Source organism: Loxodonta africana, chromosome 19 (assembly GCF_030014295.1).
Source record: "Loxodonta africana isolate mLoxAfr1 chromosome 19, mLoxAfr1.hap2, whole genome shotgun sequence".
Taxonomy (NCBI): Eukaryota; Metazoa; Chordata; class Mammalia; order Proboscidea; family Elephantidae; genus Loxodonta; species Loxodonta africana.
The window spans coordinates 52,563,142-52,581,188 of NC_087360.1; the positions used below are offsets into that span (position 1 = coordinate 52,563,142).

General features: G+C 39.4%; 1 protein-coding gene across 2 annotated transcripts in view; it reads right to left on the reverse strand.

Annotated features, from left to right (window-relative positions):
- The window catches only part of PIWIL2 (piwi like RNA-mediated gene silencing 2), an 81,244-nt gene that overhangs the window by 42,461 nt on the left and 20,736 nt on the right, over window positions 1–18,047 (reverse strand). For both annotated transcript variants that reach the window (XM_023551024.2, XM_003412477.4), the window contains exons 8-15: window positions 17,892–17,972; window positions 17,476–17,589; window positions 12,177–12,365; window positions 11,513–11,597; window positions 10,508–10,597; window positions 7,368–7,508; window positions 4,762–4,875; window positions 3,524–3,712 (exon numbers count right to left, since the gene is read on the reverse strand). In XM_023551024.2, coding sequence (XP_023406792.2) covers window positions 3,524–3,712; window positions 4,762–4,875; window positions 7,368–7,508; window positions 10,508–10,597; window positions 11,513–11,597; window positions 12,177–12,365; window positions 17,476–17,589; window positions 17,892–17,972 — 1,003 coding nt within the window. The remainder of the gene's footprint in view (window positions 1–3,523; window positions 3,713–4,761; window positions 4,876–7,367; window positions 7,509–10,507; window positions 10,598–11,512; window positions 11,598–12,176; window positions 12,366–17,475; window positions 17,590–17,891; window positions 17,973–18,047) is intronic.

The window sequence follows — 18,047 nt, forward strand, 5'->3', positions numbered from 1 at the left end:
TTGTTTTTTGCCAGGAAACCCAGGTGGTGTAGTAGTTAAGAGCTACAGCCCCTAACCAAAAGGTTGGCAGTTCAAATCCACCAGGAGCTTCCTGGAAATCCTATGGGGAAGTTCTACTCTGTCCTATAGGGTTGCTGTGAGTCGGAACTGACTTGACAGCAAATGGGTTTGTTTTTTTGTTCTTTTTGCCAATGCCTTCAGTGCAGTTTGGATTTTTTCCTTCAGTACCACCAGTTCTTGATCGTATGCTAACTCCTGAAATGTTTGAACATCCACCAACTCTTTTTGGTACAGTGACTCTATGTGTTCCTTCCATCTTCTTTTGGTCCTTCCTGTGTCGTTTCGTATTTTGTCCAAAGAATCCTTCAGTATTGCAACTAGAGCCTTGCATTTTTTTTTTCCAGTTTTTTTTTTGGCTTTAGAAATATCAGTAAGTGTTCTTCCCTTTTGGTTTTCTAACTGGAGGTCCTTGCACATTTCATTATAGTACTTCACTCTGTCTTCCTGAACTACCGTTTGAAATCTTCTGCTCAGCTCTTTTACTTCATCTTTTCTTCCATTCACTTTAGCTACTAAGTTCAAAAGCAAGCTGGAGTCTCTTCTGACATCCATTTTGGTGTTTTCTTTCTTTCCTGTCTTTTTAAAGACTCTTTGCTTCCTTCCCTGATGTCATCCCACCAACAATTCATCTGGTCTTACTTCAGTCATTAGTGTTCAATGTGTCAAATTTATTCTTGAGATGGTCTTCAAATATAAATGGGATATACTCAAGGTTACATTTTGGTTCTCACGGGCTTGTTTTAATTTTTTCCAGCTTCAACTTGAACTTGCATATGACCAATTGATGGCCTGTTCTCCGGTTGGCCCCTGGCCTTGTTCTGACTGATACTGAGCTTCTCCATCATCTCTTTCCACAGATGTAGTTGATTTGATTCCTGTGTTTTCCATCTGGTGAGGTCCACCTGTCTAGTCACCATTTACATTGCTGAAAAAAGATAGTTGCAATGACGAAGTGTTGGTCTTACAAAATTCTACCATGTGATCTCCAGCATTGTTTCTATCACCCAAACCATTTTTCCAACTACCAATCTTCCTTCTTCTTTTCCAATTTTCACATTCCAATCACCAGTAAATACTGATGCATCTTGATGTCAAGTTTGATCAATTTCAGACTGCAGAAGTTGGTAAAAATTTTCTGTTTCTTCCTCTTTGGCCTTAGTGGTTGGTGCATAAATTTGAAAAACAGTCATATTAAAAGGTCTTCCTTGTAGGCATATGAATATTAACCTATCACTGACAGTATTGTACTTCGGGATAGATCTTGAAATGAATGCAACGCCATTCCTCTTTGTCATTCCCGGCATAGTAGATCACATGCTTGTCTGTTTCAAAATGGCCAATACCAGTCCCTTTCAGCTCACTAATGCCAAGGATATCGATCTTTACATGTTCCATTTCAATTTGACAACTTCCAATTTTCCTAATTTCACACTTTGTACTTTCCACATTCCAATTATTAATTCATGTTTTCAGCTGTTTCTTCTCATTTTCAGTCATGCCACATCAGCAAATGAAGGAAGGTCCTGCAAGCTTGACTGCATCCACATCATTAAGGTCAACTCTACTTTGAGGAGACAGCTCTTCCCCAGCCATATTCTGAGTGCCTTCCAACCTAAAGGGCTCATCTCCTGGCACTGTATCAGACAATGTTTCGCTGCTATTCATAAGGTTTTCACTGGGCAATTTTTTTTCAGAAGTAGACTGCCAGGTTGTTCTTTCTAATTTGTCTGAGTCTAGAAGCTCCGCTGAAATCTGTCCATCATGGGTGATCCTGCTGGTATTTGAAATATCAGTGGTATACTTTCTAGCATCACAGCAACATGCAAGCCACCACAGTATGACAAACTGACAAGACATGTGACATAATCAATTGTATACTATTCCACATCATGGTTAGTGTTATGTTAAGACTTCTCAGAGGATACATGCTCCAATGACCACAACAAAGAATTTCCAAAGTTACGTAAAACATAGGTTGCATACCGGGAGTCCATGGGCTGGATATAGCAAACACATGTGCTTTATTTAGGGTCCTGGGTAGTATAAATGGTTTCTGCACAGCTGCTAATCGGAAGTTTGATGATTCAAACCCACCCAGTAGCATCATGGAAAAACGGCCTGGCAATTTGCTTCAAGTAAAGATTTCACACAAGAAAACCTTATCAAACAGTTCTACTGTGTAACACACAGGGTCACCATGAGTTAGAATTGACTTGATGGTACCTGGTTTGTTTTTCTTGGTGTTTTGTTTAGGCCTCACAATAATTTGTAAGTTTTTCTTTTTTTCCAACATTTAAAAATAGGAAAGCACACATACCTAATCCATATTTTTTGCTTTTATTGAAAAACAAATTAAAAATCAATTTAGCAATACTGGTCTTGTATTCCCACATAGTAAAAGTCATAGGGATTACCCCTTTGCTTCATTATAGTCCCTTCATAGCCCACTTCATTCATTACTTCTCTGGCCCATGTAAACATCCGAGTTTGTGGCCCTTGACAAAAGCAATAATAAAATGTCCTAAGGATGACAAAGATAACAAGACCAATATGAGATAAGCATGGTAAAAATCACGAATGAAACTCATGTCTATGGCACACAAAAACTGTTGGCTGTTTGTTCTGAGAGAGAGAAGATGAGAAGTTGTAAAATGGGAGAGTTGACATACTAAACTGGGTTATTCTTTTGAAAGCAGAGCAGAGTTTATCAGTGATGAGGCCCAGGGGGAAGTCCTGGTAGAGTATGACAGGCACAGGCAGTCAGGAGATAAATTAAAAAGAATGTGAGAAAGGGAGAACATGACTGTGCTGCTACTACAAATGACTTATCAAGAGCAGCAATTCAAAAACAGAAAGCAATGATGCCAAGATAATCTAATTCTATTACTGATCTCGCTAGAACCAACTCTTCAATTCAAGGACTAATTTAATTACTTCCAAAATCTTTACCTCTTCTTTCATTCCCTCCATAATCTTCTTCCTTTATCTAACTTACAAAAGGAACTGAAAGGCCTGAACTACTGGGTTTTGAGTGCTACGAACCGCTCAGCTCCAGTGTTCCTGATCGATGATCATGACCAAGTTGATGGGCCATCTGCCAAGTTTATCACCACAGCAATTTGAACCTTGAGCCAAACCAGACTGTGATAGCTCAGTACTGAACCATACAAGATGACACCTGGGCCAAGTAGCTGCCTTCCTGAGCACAACATGTCCTACAGATAATGAGCTAAATTTAAGGCAGCTATTCTCTCAGCCAGTACTTGAGGAAAAGACGACTAGGGTGAGTGAGAATGCCAACATAAAATGACAGAAAACTAACCAAAGTGCATAAGAGACTACGTTTTTAGTTCAATATTTCATATCATGCAATAGACATCAGCAGCAGCAGACTGACAGACTAAACATCCAAGTGTTCAAGTATTATAGAGCAGACTGTCTATAAATTTAATCAATTTATTACCTCAACTCCCAGCATGGATTGAATGGTCCTGATATAGGTCTCTATCCGGTCATCCTTTAGTTCAACCCAGGCTGGTGGGCTCATTCGCATGCCAATGGGGCCAGCTATCTTCTCTAACATGTTAACCAGCTCTCGGGCCTGATCCATTGCTCTCTTTGGGTAAAACAGTGCCCAGAAATGCATGGGGACCTAGAAACAACCACAAGCTATTTTAGTACTTCCTACAACTTGAACATTCCAAACTTACACTCAGGAGTTTTCATTCTTGAGAATAAATCACTGTTCACGCCCTCTGCTTGAGACCTGACTTATCCAATTCCTATTACTAACACAAATGTGTGTGATAAATGAATTATGGCACTTTCTCACAATGGAATACTATACAAAAACAAGAATGGAAGATCTACAACCACACCTAACAATATACATGAAACTCACCAACATACGGTTGAAAGAACCCAGACAAAAAAAGGATATATACTCTAAGATTCTATTCATATATAAAGTACAAAAGCAGCTGAAACTAATCTGTGCTGTCATATGAAGTCAGAACAGTGGTTATCCTTGGTATGTGTCGGGGTGAGGGCTAGGTAGTGACTAAGAGTATGGAGGGGGGTTTCTGGGGTACTGGTAAAGTTCTATTTTTTAATCCTCAATGTTGATTACACAGGTCTGTTTAATTTGTGAAAATTCATTAAGCTATACATATAAAATACACTTTTCTTCATACATATTGATTGTATTTCAATAAAAACTTTTAAAAACAGGGATGTGTATTTTATGTATGGACATAAAGACCAGACTGACCAAAAATATTTAGAAAGAATTACATACCATTTTGTTCTTTCATGAAAATAGCTAATACATTAGTTGACCTGGTGAGATACTGTTTTAATCTAACATCGCTGGTAGATAAAAACACCCTCCAGGAACCCGCAGGGGGAAAAAAAAATGGGAAAAAAGAGGGCGGGAAGAAGGAAGGGAGAAAGAAGAGGGGCTGATAAGTCACCAGAGGACTTATTACCTTTTCGTAAGTCTGTCATCAGGCAAAGGGCTTAACTCTAGCAACTCATCACTTTGCTCTATCTGCAGAACCCCTGTCCTGTTTTGTAGATAATCGAAGACGGAAATTCAGTTGTTACTTTCTCTCAAAAAGAGGACACTATACATTCCTGCTTCCCTAATTTCCACACTTTTGAGAATACTGGTCCTATATTTACCCTTAAAAAATCACTTACAGTCAAAATGGAAAGGTCTCTGGTTACTTCCTTAATCCAGTTGAGTTCCTGAGATGTGGTAAATGAAGTATTTCTTAAATTAATTCTTTCCACTGGCAGAACTCGTCCTTCAATCTAAACAGAAAAAAAAGTATTTTTTATGACATGAGTCACCTATAAACAGTATTTAGAAAAACACTGGCGGTGTCTTCTCTGAGGCCTGGTCAGCTCCACCATATAGGTTTTCCCTGTTATAATTTTTAAGAATGGCAGAAAAATGAAACTGCTGACAGTGAGAGTTCACATCAATGAGAACCTGACATATACAGGTAAGATTTCAAAAGCACTACTCTTTTCATTACTGAAGCTTCCAACGTGGTATCCCAGGGTAAGGATCAGAAAGCATCGCTTCTTTACAGACATGAATGGGTGTAAAACGACTATAATTTCAAAGTCAACAGAAAAATAATCTTTGAAAAATATTTTAAGGAAAAAATTGAAATAAGAAAAGGCAAATTTTTTTAGTAAGACTGAACATAGACTACTATTATATTTTCTACGAAGAAAAATGCTGAAGGGAAAAAGGCATAAATATAATGAAAGAATAAATTAACAATAAATAGATTTCATCTAAATATCCGGTGAGGTAACTAAGTTGATGATGTATTGATAAGATGGACTATTTTGCTATTGTTAAAATCATTTTCTACTAAAGCACAATAAAAATTTTTAAAAACCATTTTCTAACTACATTCAACATGATCCTATCTTTGCAAAATCAAATAGTAAAGTATAAATCATAGAAACTCGATGAGCCCAAGTTTAGTAGTGATTATCTCTGAAGGAGGTGTAATTATGATTTTATTTTTATGATCTCTACTGTTTGCTTTTTTTTCTAAGTAACACTTAGCTATAAATGAAGAAAATTAAATGGTTTTCATACAATCATAAGGAGTAACAATATCCATATTAGTGAAGATGTAAGGAATCAGGCTATCTCATCTTCTCCTCATGAAAGCAAAAATGTTGAATCTCTCTAGAGGGAAATGTGCCAATATATAATAAAAGCATTAAAAATCATGAATACCCCGATTTAATAATTTCACTTCCATAAGTCTAAGTAAATAAATAACATGGGCTAAGATTTAGTTATAGAGATGTTCACTGCATCATTAATTATAACAGAAAAATGCTAAATTGAATTTAAAGATGTCAGAATAGCACATTGTTAATAAAATATCTTGCAGCCATTAAAATATTTTTTTAATTTTTCAATGATACAGGAAAACATTCAAAACACAATGAGAAAAAAAAATAAAAAGGAAACCAAATGAATGCGTACACTGGCGGTGTGTGTGTGTGCACGTACAGAAAAAAAGACTGGAAGGATAAATACCAAAATGCTAACCGTGGCTATTCTGATATAGCAAGATTATAGGTAGGCATTCTTCTTCTTTGGCTTATGTTTTCTACACATTCAAATAATATTTAATAACATGAAAACATGTTTTTGATATAAATTAAGTAGAAAAAAAGATGCAAACCCATAACACAGCATAATTGAAATTTTGTTAAGAAAAAGGTTTATTCTCGCAGAAAAACATTTTAAGGAAAAAAAATACTGAAAATATTATCTTTTATGTGTGTCTGAAATAAATCACCGAGATATTATCTTTGGATAATGCAACTATTATTTTTATTTCCTCCTTTATATTTTCTAAAGTTTTCTAAATTCTCCTTATTGACAAAATATTAATAATCAAAATAAAATTAACAGTTTGAACAAGGAGTCAATTCAGAATGCAAGAGAACTAGAGAAAGATTAGAATTCATTGTTTTGGTATAATCTCAAAAGAAAGGCACAAAGTAATAATAGTTAATACTTATTAAGCACTTGCTATATGCCAAATATTATATGCTAAAGACTTTCTCATTTAATTCTTTTAACTCAATCATTATCCTCATTTTAAAGATAAGGAAATTGAGGCTCAGAGAGGCTAAACAAGCTGCTCAAAGTAACCAAGATGACAAATGGTAAAGCTAGGATGCAAAACCAGGTAAGCTGACACCAAAGCTCAAGGATTTAACAACTTCCCTATACTATCTCTCCACTATGAATCATGGCTGCACAAAATAAAACACAGTTGACTCAGGCAAACTCCAGGCTGAAAGGGCCACCAGAAAATTGGATTGTAGAAGTCTGAGACTCTCTTATGCCAATGGGAAGAATGACAACAGTATATTCAAGGAAACACTAATTATTGGGAAAGAAAAAGAAATAAAATTCTGAAATAAAAGGAAGGAAAAAGACGTAGAAAATTAAGAATAATTCAGGTTGGAAAACTAAAAATAAGGTGAAAATAAATAAATCGATACTTGTTTTGCTATCTGACTGGAAAGTAATAGCTTATATTCCTAGAAAATAAAGGGAAAAATCCTATAACAGATACTAATAAATTAAGTCAAGGAAATTCAAATACCATATCTGGGGCCAAAAAAAAAAAAGAGTATTAAGAATAAAGCAAAACCTCCAAAATAAAGATAAGATAGAAAGTTATCACTTAGCCTCAAAATGCTTTAGAATCCTTCATCTTGTTTCCTCTCCCCATCAACACCTTCAGGTTTACCTTATGTACATCATTTTGAAGACAGAGACCCCAACGTGTCATTTCATTACTGGCTGCCTCATTCTTTGAAATTCTCTGTAGCAAACATTCCAAAGCATTATGGTGCTGTTTAGGGCTCAGATTGATCTGTTGAGTCAAATCCTAAATAAAATTAAAATGGAAATAAGTTATAAGTATTACTTTAACAAATATGAGGTTAAATCAGCTGCAGCGTTTAAAAAATGTCTCTGTAAGAGACTTCCTTCTCATTGAAACCAACAGAAATTTTCAAATATCTCCAAAGACTTTAATAAAGCAATGTGAATGAGGTATAAAGTTAACAATTTAGTAACAAAAGTAAGAATTTTAAAATGTTACTGGCTCTTTCTCTCTTATGACATCCGACTCTTATATAACTCTTTCTCAAAATATGGTCTGAATTTAAAATTCCTAGAAGATAAATGTGGAAATTATAGGACAATATCATTAATATCACACACAAGCAAAATTCTGCTGAAGATCATTCAAAAACGGCTGCAGCAGTGTATCGACAGGGAACTGCCAGAAATTCAGGCCGGTTTCAGAAGAGGGCGTGGAACCAGGGATATCATTGCTGATGTCAGATGGATCCTGGCTGAAAGCAGAGAATACCAGAAGGATGTTTACCTGTGTTTTATTGATTATGCAAAGGCATTTGACTGTGTGGATCATAACAAACTATGGATAACACTGTGAAGAATGGGAATTCCAAAACACTTAATTGTACCCATGAGGAACCTTTACATAGATCAAGAGGCAGTTGTTCGGACAGAATAAGGGGATACTGATTGGTTTAAAGTCAGGAAAGGTGTGCGGCAGGGTCGTACTCTTTCACCATACCTATTTAATCTGTATGCTGAACAAATAATCCGAGAAGCTGGACTATACGAAGAATGGGGCATCAGGGTTGGAGGAAGACTCATTAACAGCCTGTGTTATGCAGATGACACAACCATGCTTGCTGAACGTGAAGAGGACTTGAAGCACTTACTAATGAAGACCAAAGACCACACCCTTCAGTATGGATTACACCTCAACGTAAAGAAAACAAAAATCCTCACAACTGGACCAATGAGCAACATCATGATAAACAGAGAAAAGACTGAAGTTGTCAAGGATTTCATTTTACTTGGATCCACAATCAACAGCCATGGATGCAGCAGTCAAGAAATCAAAAGACACATTCCATTGGGCAAATCTGCTGTGAAGGACCTCTTCAAAGTGTTGAAGAGCAAAGACGTCACCCTGCAGACTAAGGTGCGCCTGACCCAAGCCATGGTATTTTCAATTGCATCATATGTATGTGAAAGCTGGACAATGAATAAGGAAGACCGAAGAAGAGTTGACGCCTTTGAATTGTGGTGTTGGCGAAGAATATTGAATATACCACAGACTTCCAAAAGAACGAACAAATCTGTCTTAGAAGAAGTACAACCAGAATGCTCCTTAGAAGCAAGGATGGCGAGACTGCATCTTACATACTTTCGACGTGTTGTCAGGAGAGATCAGTCCCTAAAAAAGGGCATCATGCTTGGCAGAGTACAGGGTCAGCGGAAAAGAGGAAGACCCTCAGTGAGGTGGATTGACACAGTGGCTGCAACAATAAGCTCAAGCATAACAACGATTGTAAGGATGGCGCAGGACCGGGCAGTGTTTCACTCTGTTGTGCACAGGGTCGCTATGAGTCAGAACCGACCTGACGGCACCTAACAACAACACAAGATGAACCAGACAGGAGCAAAGGAAGCTTGACTACACCTACTTAACATCTGGGGAAAAAGCAGAAAAAAAGAAAGCAATGTCATGGCTCAGGCATCCAGTCGAACATCAATGAGAGGAAAACCACCTCCAGTTTTATGCTTTATGTCATACTATATTAGCCATTTAATGCCATCTTATGACCATCGTATGACACTTTTTGGTCCAGAGCTTGCCACAGTATTAGGCCCATAATAGGTGACTGCTGAATCTTTATTGCGAAACAATGTCTAACAAAAGTATGTACGAAGATTCTGTATCACATAAGTGAATTCTTTACTTATTCTTCTGGGACTAATGAATTGTACAGCTGTTGTTCCCTGCAAGGCAGTCATTAGGGTAAACCTATTAATAATAATAAAAAAAAAACCCATTGCTGTTGAGTCAATTTCGACTCATAGTGACCCCATAGGACAGAGCAGAACTGCCCCATAGGGTTTCCAAGGAGCGGCTCGTGGATTTGAACTGCCGACCTTTTAGTCAGCAGCCAAGCTCTTAAACACTGTGTCACCAGGGCTCCAGTAAGCCTATGGGGGCTATATAAATAGCTCTGTGGTCATAAAGTCATTAGGCAACTGGGAGTTGTAAGGAAGGTGCCTTGGACCTACATATTAAAAGCAGAAGTACCAGAAGGTAAGCATGAAAGAAGTCTCTTACAGGAATTTCACCTCAGGCTCCTTATGCTACTAAAAATAACATGGCACCTGAGACAAGCATGAATCCAAGGATAAGACAGACAAGGATGGAGAACGTGAGGCAGCAGAAAGTAGCTCACAGTTGTGGAAAGCCTCAGGAATCAGGGTGCGGAGCTTAAGCACTCACGTTCCGGACTCCACTGGGTGGAGGCTGCTGTACACATTTCAGCTTCTCAACTATTTCCTATGGGACTGAGCCCAACACACTCAGTAAACTCAGAGTCCCACAGAATAAACTTCCACCCTTTTGTCTCATGCTCTGACTTGTTGACTTTTGCTACATTATCTCCCTCCACACCTTCAAATGAACAGAAGGCTTATGGAAATGCCAGAATAATTTAGTGCTCTCGAAGAACCTCATTTCTGGTCACATGACAGTTTACAGTCATGGGATTGCAGAGGGTGGACAGTTATTTCTTCTACCTTATAATCATTCCCTCTACTGTTCCAGCAACCTTCAAAAGGAAGGTCAAACTGGCTTTTTCACGTTGTGTGTGGGAAGGGGCATGGAACATATTTTACAGAAGGGAACGTGGAGCCCGGCTGTCCATGTTACAATGCAAGCCACTATCAGAGCCAGAATCTGGGCCTGGTTCTAGATCAAACTGCTGTCCAAAAGACCTCCTGCTAAAACCAGGTATTTCCTACTAAAAATGGCAAGACTCCAACCTTCATGGCTCTGAAGTCCTTCTTCATTTTCTCTGGGATTCCAGTCATGAAGGAAAGCTCAGGCAGCAGCAGTATTTCGCCTTTTAGCAACTTTAAAGAAAGAACAGAGGGGGAAAACAAGGCAATCAAAGAGGATACTGTTCCCCTGACCTGTACAAGACATACCACGGCCCTGGGCTGATCCTGTAGTGATACAGCTTACACAATAAGGAATATAAAATCCCGGGTAAGAAGGCAGTAAAACAGTAGAAGTATTTCACTCCTTTTTCACCTCAGTTACAACACACATAGCGTATTACAATAGATAAAGTGGAAAATATAAAACTGTCAACAAAGAGATGAAAAACTAAAAAATAGAAAAAAATTATTTCCCTCTTGGGTCCCAAGACAGTTCAAAGACCAAATTCAAAAACGAAACTCATTGCCATCAAGTCATACTGATCCTATAACAACAGAGTAGAACTATCCCATAGGATTTCCAAGGCTGTAGTCTTTATGGAAGCAGATTACCGCATCTTTCTTCCATGGAGCTGCTGGCTGGTTAGGACCTCTTGGTTAGCAGCTGAATGATTAACCACTGTACCACAAGGTTCCTAATTCTAAGACAATACATCCTATTATGCGGTGTGCTTCAATCTTTTTTTTTTTTTTTTTGATCTTCAGTCTTCACATTTAAGACAGAGGAGTCAGGTGTCAAGGCACTTTCCCCTGACCCTTACCCCAGTTAAAATGAGTGTCTGTAACTTCCCTAATAGACCCAACTTTTAAATCTTCATTAGCAGAAAATTCTTTCTATTCCTTTAACCTAAATCACTCGTGTAGATATTTAGCTCCTCCTTGTGGAGACTTCAAAAGCATATCCTGCCAGTGTGAAGTAGCACACCTTTTCCCAGTCCCACTGTAATCACTGATTCATGGCTGCCGGAGAGCCTCGAAGAAGACTAAAAACAGACGACAGAATGTGGAGTTTAAGCTGACAGTGTAAGCCTGACACCCCCCACTCACCATCCCTTGGTTATTCTGTCTCTCACTGGGCCTGTGGATCAGCAGTGGCTGGTCCTCTTCCTTAACTGTGATCCCGTAGTTTTTGCTAGAGCAGGGTAGAGGCAGGAAAAAATTTCAGAAGCATCATCACTGCTCTTATAGCAACACAGTCTGAGTCTCTTAACCAGGACTGGGTATATAATTTGCATAATATCCTTGTCAGAGATCTACCAGAAATGGATCATAATCTACTTATAACGGGAAAAAGTAGGCTCAAGTTATGCTGCAAATTAAATAAGGCAAACAGTATAGGAGACTTTGTTAAACACTGCATCAGGCTAAAAGGCTTAGGCAACCAGAAGATAAAATGATAGTGAAATGACTAATGACTCGAATTTAATCTCTGCAACCAGTTTTCTATAATCAAACCAGGAAAAGAAATACAATTCAAAGCCCTGAGATTGATTTACAAAGTAACCTCTGCAAGTACTAAAAGAGACTAAGCTGTAAAGGTAGCATACTCAAGTCAAATCCCACAAACAAGTTCATTCAATCTTAGGCACATTACCAATCCAATTATTCTAAAACTATCAAGTTGTATGCTATCATGGAGCTCAATATCCTGTTAGAGAATGGCAGAACACATCCTACCCTTATACCTAGGCCCAAACCCAGTCTCTTCTACCTGTAGTATTCCAAGAATGTGATCTCCTTCCCATCAGACATTGTGAAGCGATCTTTTGGAGTCTTATTCCAGTCCACATCATCAATACGATAAGTGCGGTTGTTGTATCGGGTTATAACAATATTGCCAACCAGAAGCTTAGTGCATTCATCCTGGAAGTTTTCTTTGTTCTGCTGATACACAGCATGCCTTTGCAAAGAGAGACAAGACTTTTGATCACATTTGTATACACAGAGCACTATAAAAGGGACGGAGGGAGCAAACAATTTCCGGGTATAATCCCAGCTGAGAAAACGAGAAGGCTTCAGTTGTCTCTTTTAGGAGATGTTGCTCTCACCTCTTTCACACACACAAAAAAAAAGATTAAAACACCAACTATAAATAAATAAAATTCATGGTACTCCTTAAAATAAAGGTACTTTTGTCACCAAAATATTTTATATCCACATTATTAACGTATAATCTACAGAGGCAGACTAAAAAATTCTTTAAACTATATTTGCCCTTTCCTAGCTAAAGGAAGAAATGACAAATACCTATCAGAAAACAGGCACTGGTTGAAATGCTGAAGATGCAGAGAAAGACCTGCGATGAACAAATATGCTCTTGCGGTAACCTCTATAATGCTATAATCCAGGCAACACAGGAAACTTGCAGACAGCATGTGTAAATATGCCCAGAGATGTCAAGGAAAGCTTACAGAGGAGATACGCTTGAGTTGGTAGTTGAAGGAGAAATCTGTTAGGCAGAAATGGGTGGCTCAGAGGAATGAGCAACACTCCTGGCAAAGGAACTGGTACTTAGAGGACAATCAAGTATCTGGTATTGGGGATAGGGAGGAGGTGAAAGAGGCAGAAATTAGTAAGCAATAAGGCTGAAGACAGGTGGGGACCAGAGATAAACTCCTGTGTAAGTCAAGGATCAGAGTTTGGACATTTTTTCTAGAGACCAGTGTCACCCAAGGTGTTACTTCTTAGGAACGCTAGTCCCTTGAGAGGCAGTGAGGGGGCGGAAAGGTTTCATGATCAAATTTCAGCCATTCTGCAGATCATAACCCCTTCCTGCAGAGCCACAACATACATTACACATCAGGCTCTGGGAAGTACTAAAGTAGAGAAATCTGTTTAGCTTTGTTTACCTCCAATTTAATTAACCACGGACTTTTCTCCCTGTCTTCTTTTAATTTTTAGTACCCATTTGGCTCCTATCACCATTCTGGGTAATTGGTATTCTGCAAAACTTGCTCACCAAAAAATCAAGACAGGCCAGGGGTACTGAAGCTAAAAAAGAGAAGAATTCCACTCCCACCCCAACAGCTGACACAGAAATACCTTTTCCCTAGAGTTGACTGCCATTTGTGGTATTTCTGTTATAGCAGCACTAGACAACTAAGACACTACTCTTTCATATTCATATGCCTCCCACCTTCCCCACTAATTTGTTCCCTAACAAAATGATATATGATGAAACCATAAGTATGTAACCTTTTGAGGTTGACATTCTTCACTCTGCATAATCCCGCTGAGATCCAACAAGGTTACTGCAACTATCAATAGTTCCTTCCTTTTTATTGCAAGTAGTATTCCACATGGGATTGCCAGGATTCGGAAATGACTCAGTGGCAATTAACTAACAACATTCTGCTGCAGAGCCTCAGGCTGCAGAGGAGCTGGGAACCTCAACAGGTGCCTGCAGGTTCCGTACTGCCTGTGAGTCTGCCTGGAGGCCGGCCATGGAGAAGTGCAACTTCCCTGCCTGCAAGAGGCTTAATGGGACACCCTCCCGGAGGAAGGGACGCTCTACAGCCCTTTCTGCCATGCCTGCCCCCTCATTAATGCACAAAATAGTGGGATATTAGATTTTTTTACTATTGTCATAAATGCAAAACGTCAGATAAAGAGACAGTCGATAGATAAGTGAGGAATAAGTATATCGTAAACCCTAACTTCTATGCCTGCGATTATAACACCCTTTGGGAATGGGCTGTCTTTGTTAATGATACGGGATTAGCGTATGGTATGTCTTGAGTCAATCTCTTTTGAGATATAAAACAGATTAGAACAAGCAGGTGAGAGAAACAGAGATGGGAAAGACACATGCCAAATCACACGGAGATCACCCAGCAGCAGAAGCTCAGAGAGACAAGGATCTTCCAGAGCCAAGAGAGAGAGAAAGCACTCCCCTAGAGCCGGCACCCTGCATTCGGACTTCTGTCCTCCTAAACGGTGAGAAAAGAAATGTCTGTTCAAGCCCCCCTCGTGGTCTTTCTGGTAGAGCAGCATAACTAAGGCACTGGTAACTGAGAAATTGGTGCCAGAAGAGCAGGGTGCTGCTCTAGCAGATACCGAAATGTGGAAGCGGTTCTGGCATTGGGTGATGGGTAGTGGCTGGAAGAGTTTTAAGGTGCCTAATAGTTAAAAATATATAAATATAGGGTCGCTATGAGTCGGAATCGACTCGACAGCACTGGGTCTGGGTAATAGTTAAAGCCTGGATTGCCTTGAAGAGACTGCTGGTAGAATAACGGACAGCAAAGGCAACTCTGATGAGGGCTCAGAACAAAGTGAGGAGAGTTATAAAGCCTCCATCGTCTTGGATACGTACGGTGCCAGCAACAGAATGCGGCTAGAAACGTGGACGGTAGATGTGCTTCTGGTGAGGCTTTAAAAAAAAAAAATGAACATGTGACTGGACAATGAAGGAAGGGCGATGCTTTTCATGCAGTGGCAAAGACCTTGTCTGAATTATGTTCAAATGTTTCGTGGAAGGCAGAACTTGTGATGAATTTGGTTATTTGGCTGATAAAATTTCTAAGCAAGATCTTAAAAAGGCCATATGATTTCTCTTTGCCGCTTATGTAAGTAAAATCCAAGAGGAACAAGGTGGACTTAAAAATGAACTGCGTGAAGTGAAAACAGAACTTAAAAGATCTGGGAAATTCTGTTGTACAAACTAAGGACACGTGTCCTAGAATGTTCACCAAGGACGTGGCTACACATGTTTTGTTAAAGAGGGTAAGCCTGTGCCTGATGGATCCAACCAACTACCACAACAGAAAACTCAACAGCTTAGATCGAAGGGGACTGAGAAAAAATGGAAGGAAAGAACACTTTCTGCCTCTTTAAATTCTACCAGCGGGGAACAGACCAAAGGAGCTAGACCTGTTGCCCTCCAATAAAATAAAAGGGCCATGCCTGGAATAGCTCAGAGATCAGCAGAGCTACTGACAGGAGCACAGGAAGCAGGGCCTTCTCGGTTTCAAAGGGTGTGTCCATGGTCTCCTGGATCTGAATGGGTGGGGCCACAGCCCCCTAGGTTTCAAAGACTAGGACTTTGCCAATTTGGTTCCGGAGTGTGGGGCTGCCGTTAAGTGTGCCGGGGGGCTGGACTGCTGCCCAAAGCTGAGCGGGCAGGGCTTCCATGCCCAAGGAGCAGAAGAATGGGGCCTGCTGGGACCAAGGAGGTGGGGTCACCACTCGGATGGACTAACAGTATGGGCCACCTAAAGCTGAGGGGGCAGAGTTGCTGTCACAGAGGCACAGAGGGCCTTGAAGAGGGTGTTAAAGCCCAGAGCCTATATGCCTCCACCCAGGTTCCAGAGGGCATGGCCAACACCCAGAGTCTGGAGGGCAGGGCCAGGGCCCAGATGAGGTCTCAGAGAAGAAAGGATCATTTTCAAAACTTTAGAGCTACTATAAATTGTTCTGCTGGGTTTTGAACTTGCTTGGTGCCCATTATCCCTTCTTTCCCTCCAATTTCTCCCATTTGTGATAGAAATGTCGACTTTGTGCCTGTTCACCATTGTATTTTAGAAATAAATAACACGTACTGTAGATTTCACAGCTCACAGATGAAGAGGAATTTTGCCCCAGGATGGAATACACCTCAAGTCTCACCCATATTTGATTTAGATGATTCAGAAGATAAGATTTTGGGCTTGGGGTTAAAACCTTTGGGAATGTGTTGTCTTTATTATGTTAATGAGACAGGGTTAGCATACGGTGTCTTTTGAGTTAATCTCTTTTGAGATATAAAGCGAGATGGGGAAGACACACGCCAAGCCACATGAAGACTGCCTGGGAGCAGAGGCTCAAGGAAACAGCTGACGAGAGAGAAAGCCTTCCTCTAGAGCTGGCACCCTGAATTTGCACTTCTAGTCTCCTAAGCTGTGAGAAAATAAATTTGTTTGTTAAAGTCATCCACTTGTGATATTTCTGTTACGCAAGCACGAGATAACTAAAACACCACCTGAAGCTGTTGCGTCTGCCAAGAATTCCCTTCTCCCATATTCATGCAGCTAACTCCCTCACTTCTTTCAAGTGTTTGCTAAAATGAGCTTGGCCGCTCTATTTAAAATGCAGCTCTTCCCTTCTCCACCCCTACTACTGAGCCCCCATGCTCAGTTTTCTACTTGATTCCTTCCATAGCTCTTATCATTCTGAATGCACTATACAATTTACTTACTACATTACTTATTGGTTATCTCATCTGACTACATTTAAGCTCCATGAGGGGAGGGAGTTTCGTTTTGTTAATTGATATTTCTCAAGACTCCAGTATATAACTGGAGTTCAGTAAGTGTATGTTGAACAAATGAATGCATTTATGAGATAAGCAAAGATTTATAAGCTTGATAATACTCAAGGGTTAGACACAGTTAGAAAATAAACTGAATAAAACTTTTAGAGGGTAATTTGTCAATATATATTTAAATACCAGTGATATTAAATACATATTAAAAGCCTTAAAAAATGTTCATACCTTTTATTAAGCAATTTCACTTTTAAGTATAAAAAACCAAAGCCAGTGCCGTCGAGTCGATTCCGACTCATAGTGACCCTATAGGACAGAGTAGAACTGCCCATACAGTTTCCAAGGAGCGCCTGGCAGATTCAAACTGCCGACCCTTGGGTTAGCAGCCGAAGCACTTAACCACTATGCCACCAGGGTTTCCGTTCTAAGTATATATCCTAAAAAATAATCAGAAATGCACACAGATTTATGTATAAGATAGGATTTCATGCAGCCACTACAAGATTATACACATCCATATTTACTGTATTAATAATATATATGTTACATAGTATTAAACAAAAACTCAGACGTGTGCACACTAAATCTTCTTAATCAGAGACTTAAATATACTGAAGATCTCCATTCAGATGTCCACTCAGTATTCTTGCTCTAGTTACAATTAAAAGCCCAGACCTAACCATTTCCAATCTGTATTTCTTGCCAGCTATTACTGAACTTTCCAGAAGACTGTCAGCAGGTTAAAGGTAGCCCCCCATTCACTCACATGACATCCAGCACAGAATCATTCCGAATGACCTTATGGGAGACATCAGCCAGCAGGAAAAGGCCTCCATCTGTCCTCCGGATGCTAGCTGCATAGCCTGGCCAGATCTGCAATCTTAAGGGATAAGCGGTCTTTACCCCAGGGTGCTAGAAGAGACCGATATTTCCATCCCTAATTTGAAACAATACTTTGCACAGATATGGCTCTTTCCTAACAATGAGAAAGCACCAGGAACAAATTAAATCAAATCAACATCATTGCAAACTTACTAAAGAAGCTAAGTAAGAGACTTAACTGACAAATTGTATTTACTATTACATACTACTACTGAGATTTTTGCCCTAAATACAATGGTCGTGATGAAAATTTTCCTCCCTGAAAATTCAAAAGTGAGAAAGGGAAAAAAAAACACCAACCTGTGTTGTTGTAGTACCATAGCACTTGTAGGGTCATAGAAGTTTCTCCCCACAAGCTTCATATCTAAAAGTTTCATTACCCTGAAATAAAAATTAAGAGTGGATTTTCTAATAGAAGAATAAAAAAATTAACCTCTACTACTCTGTTTTGGAGCC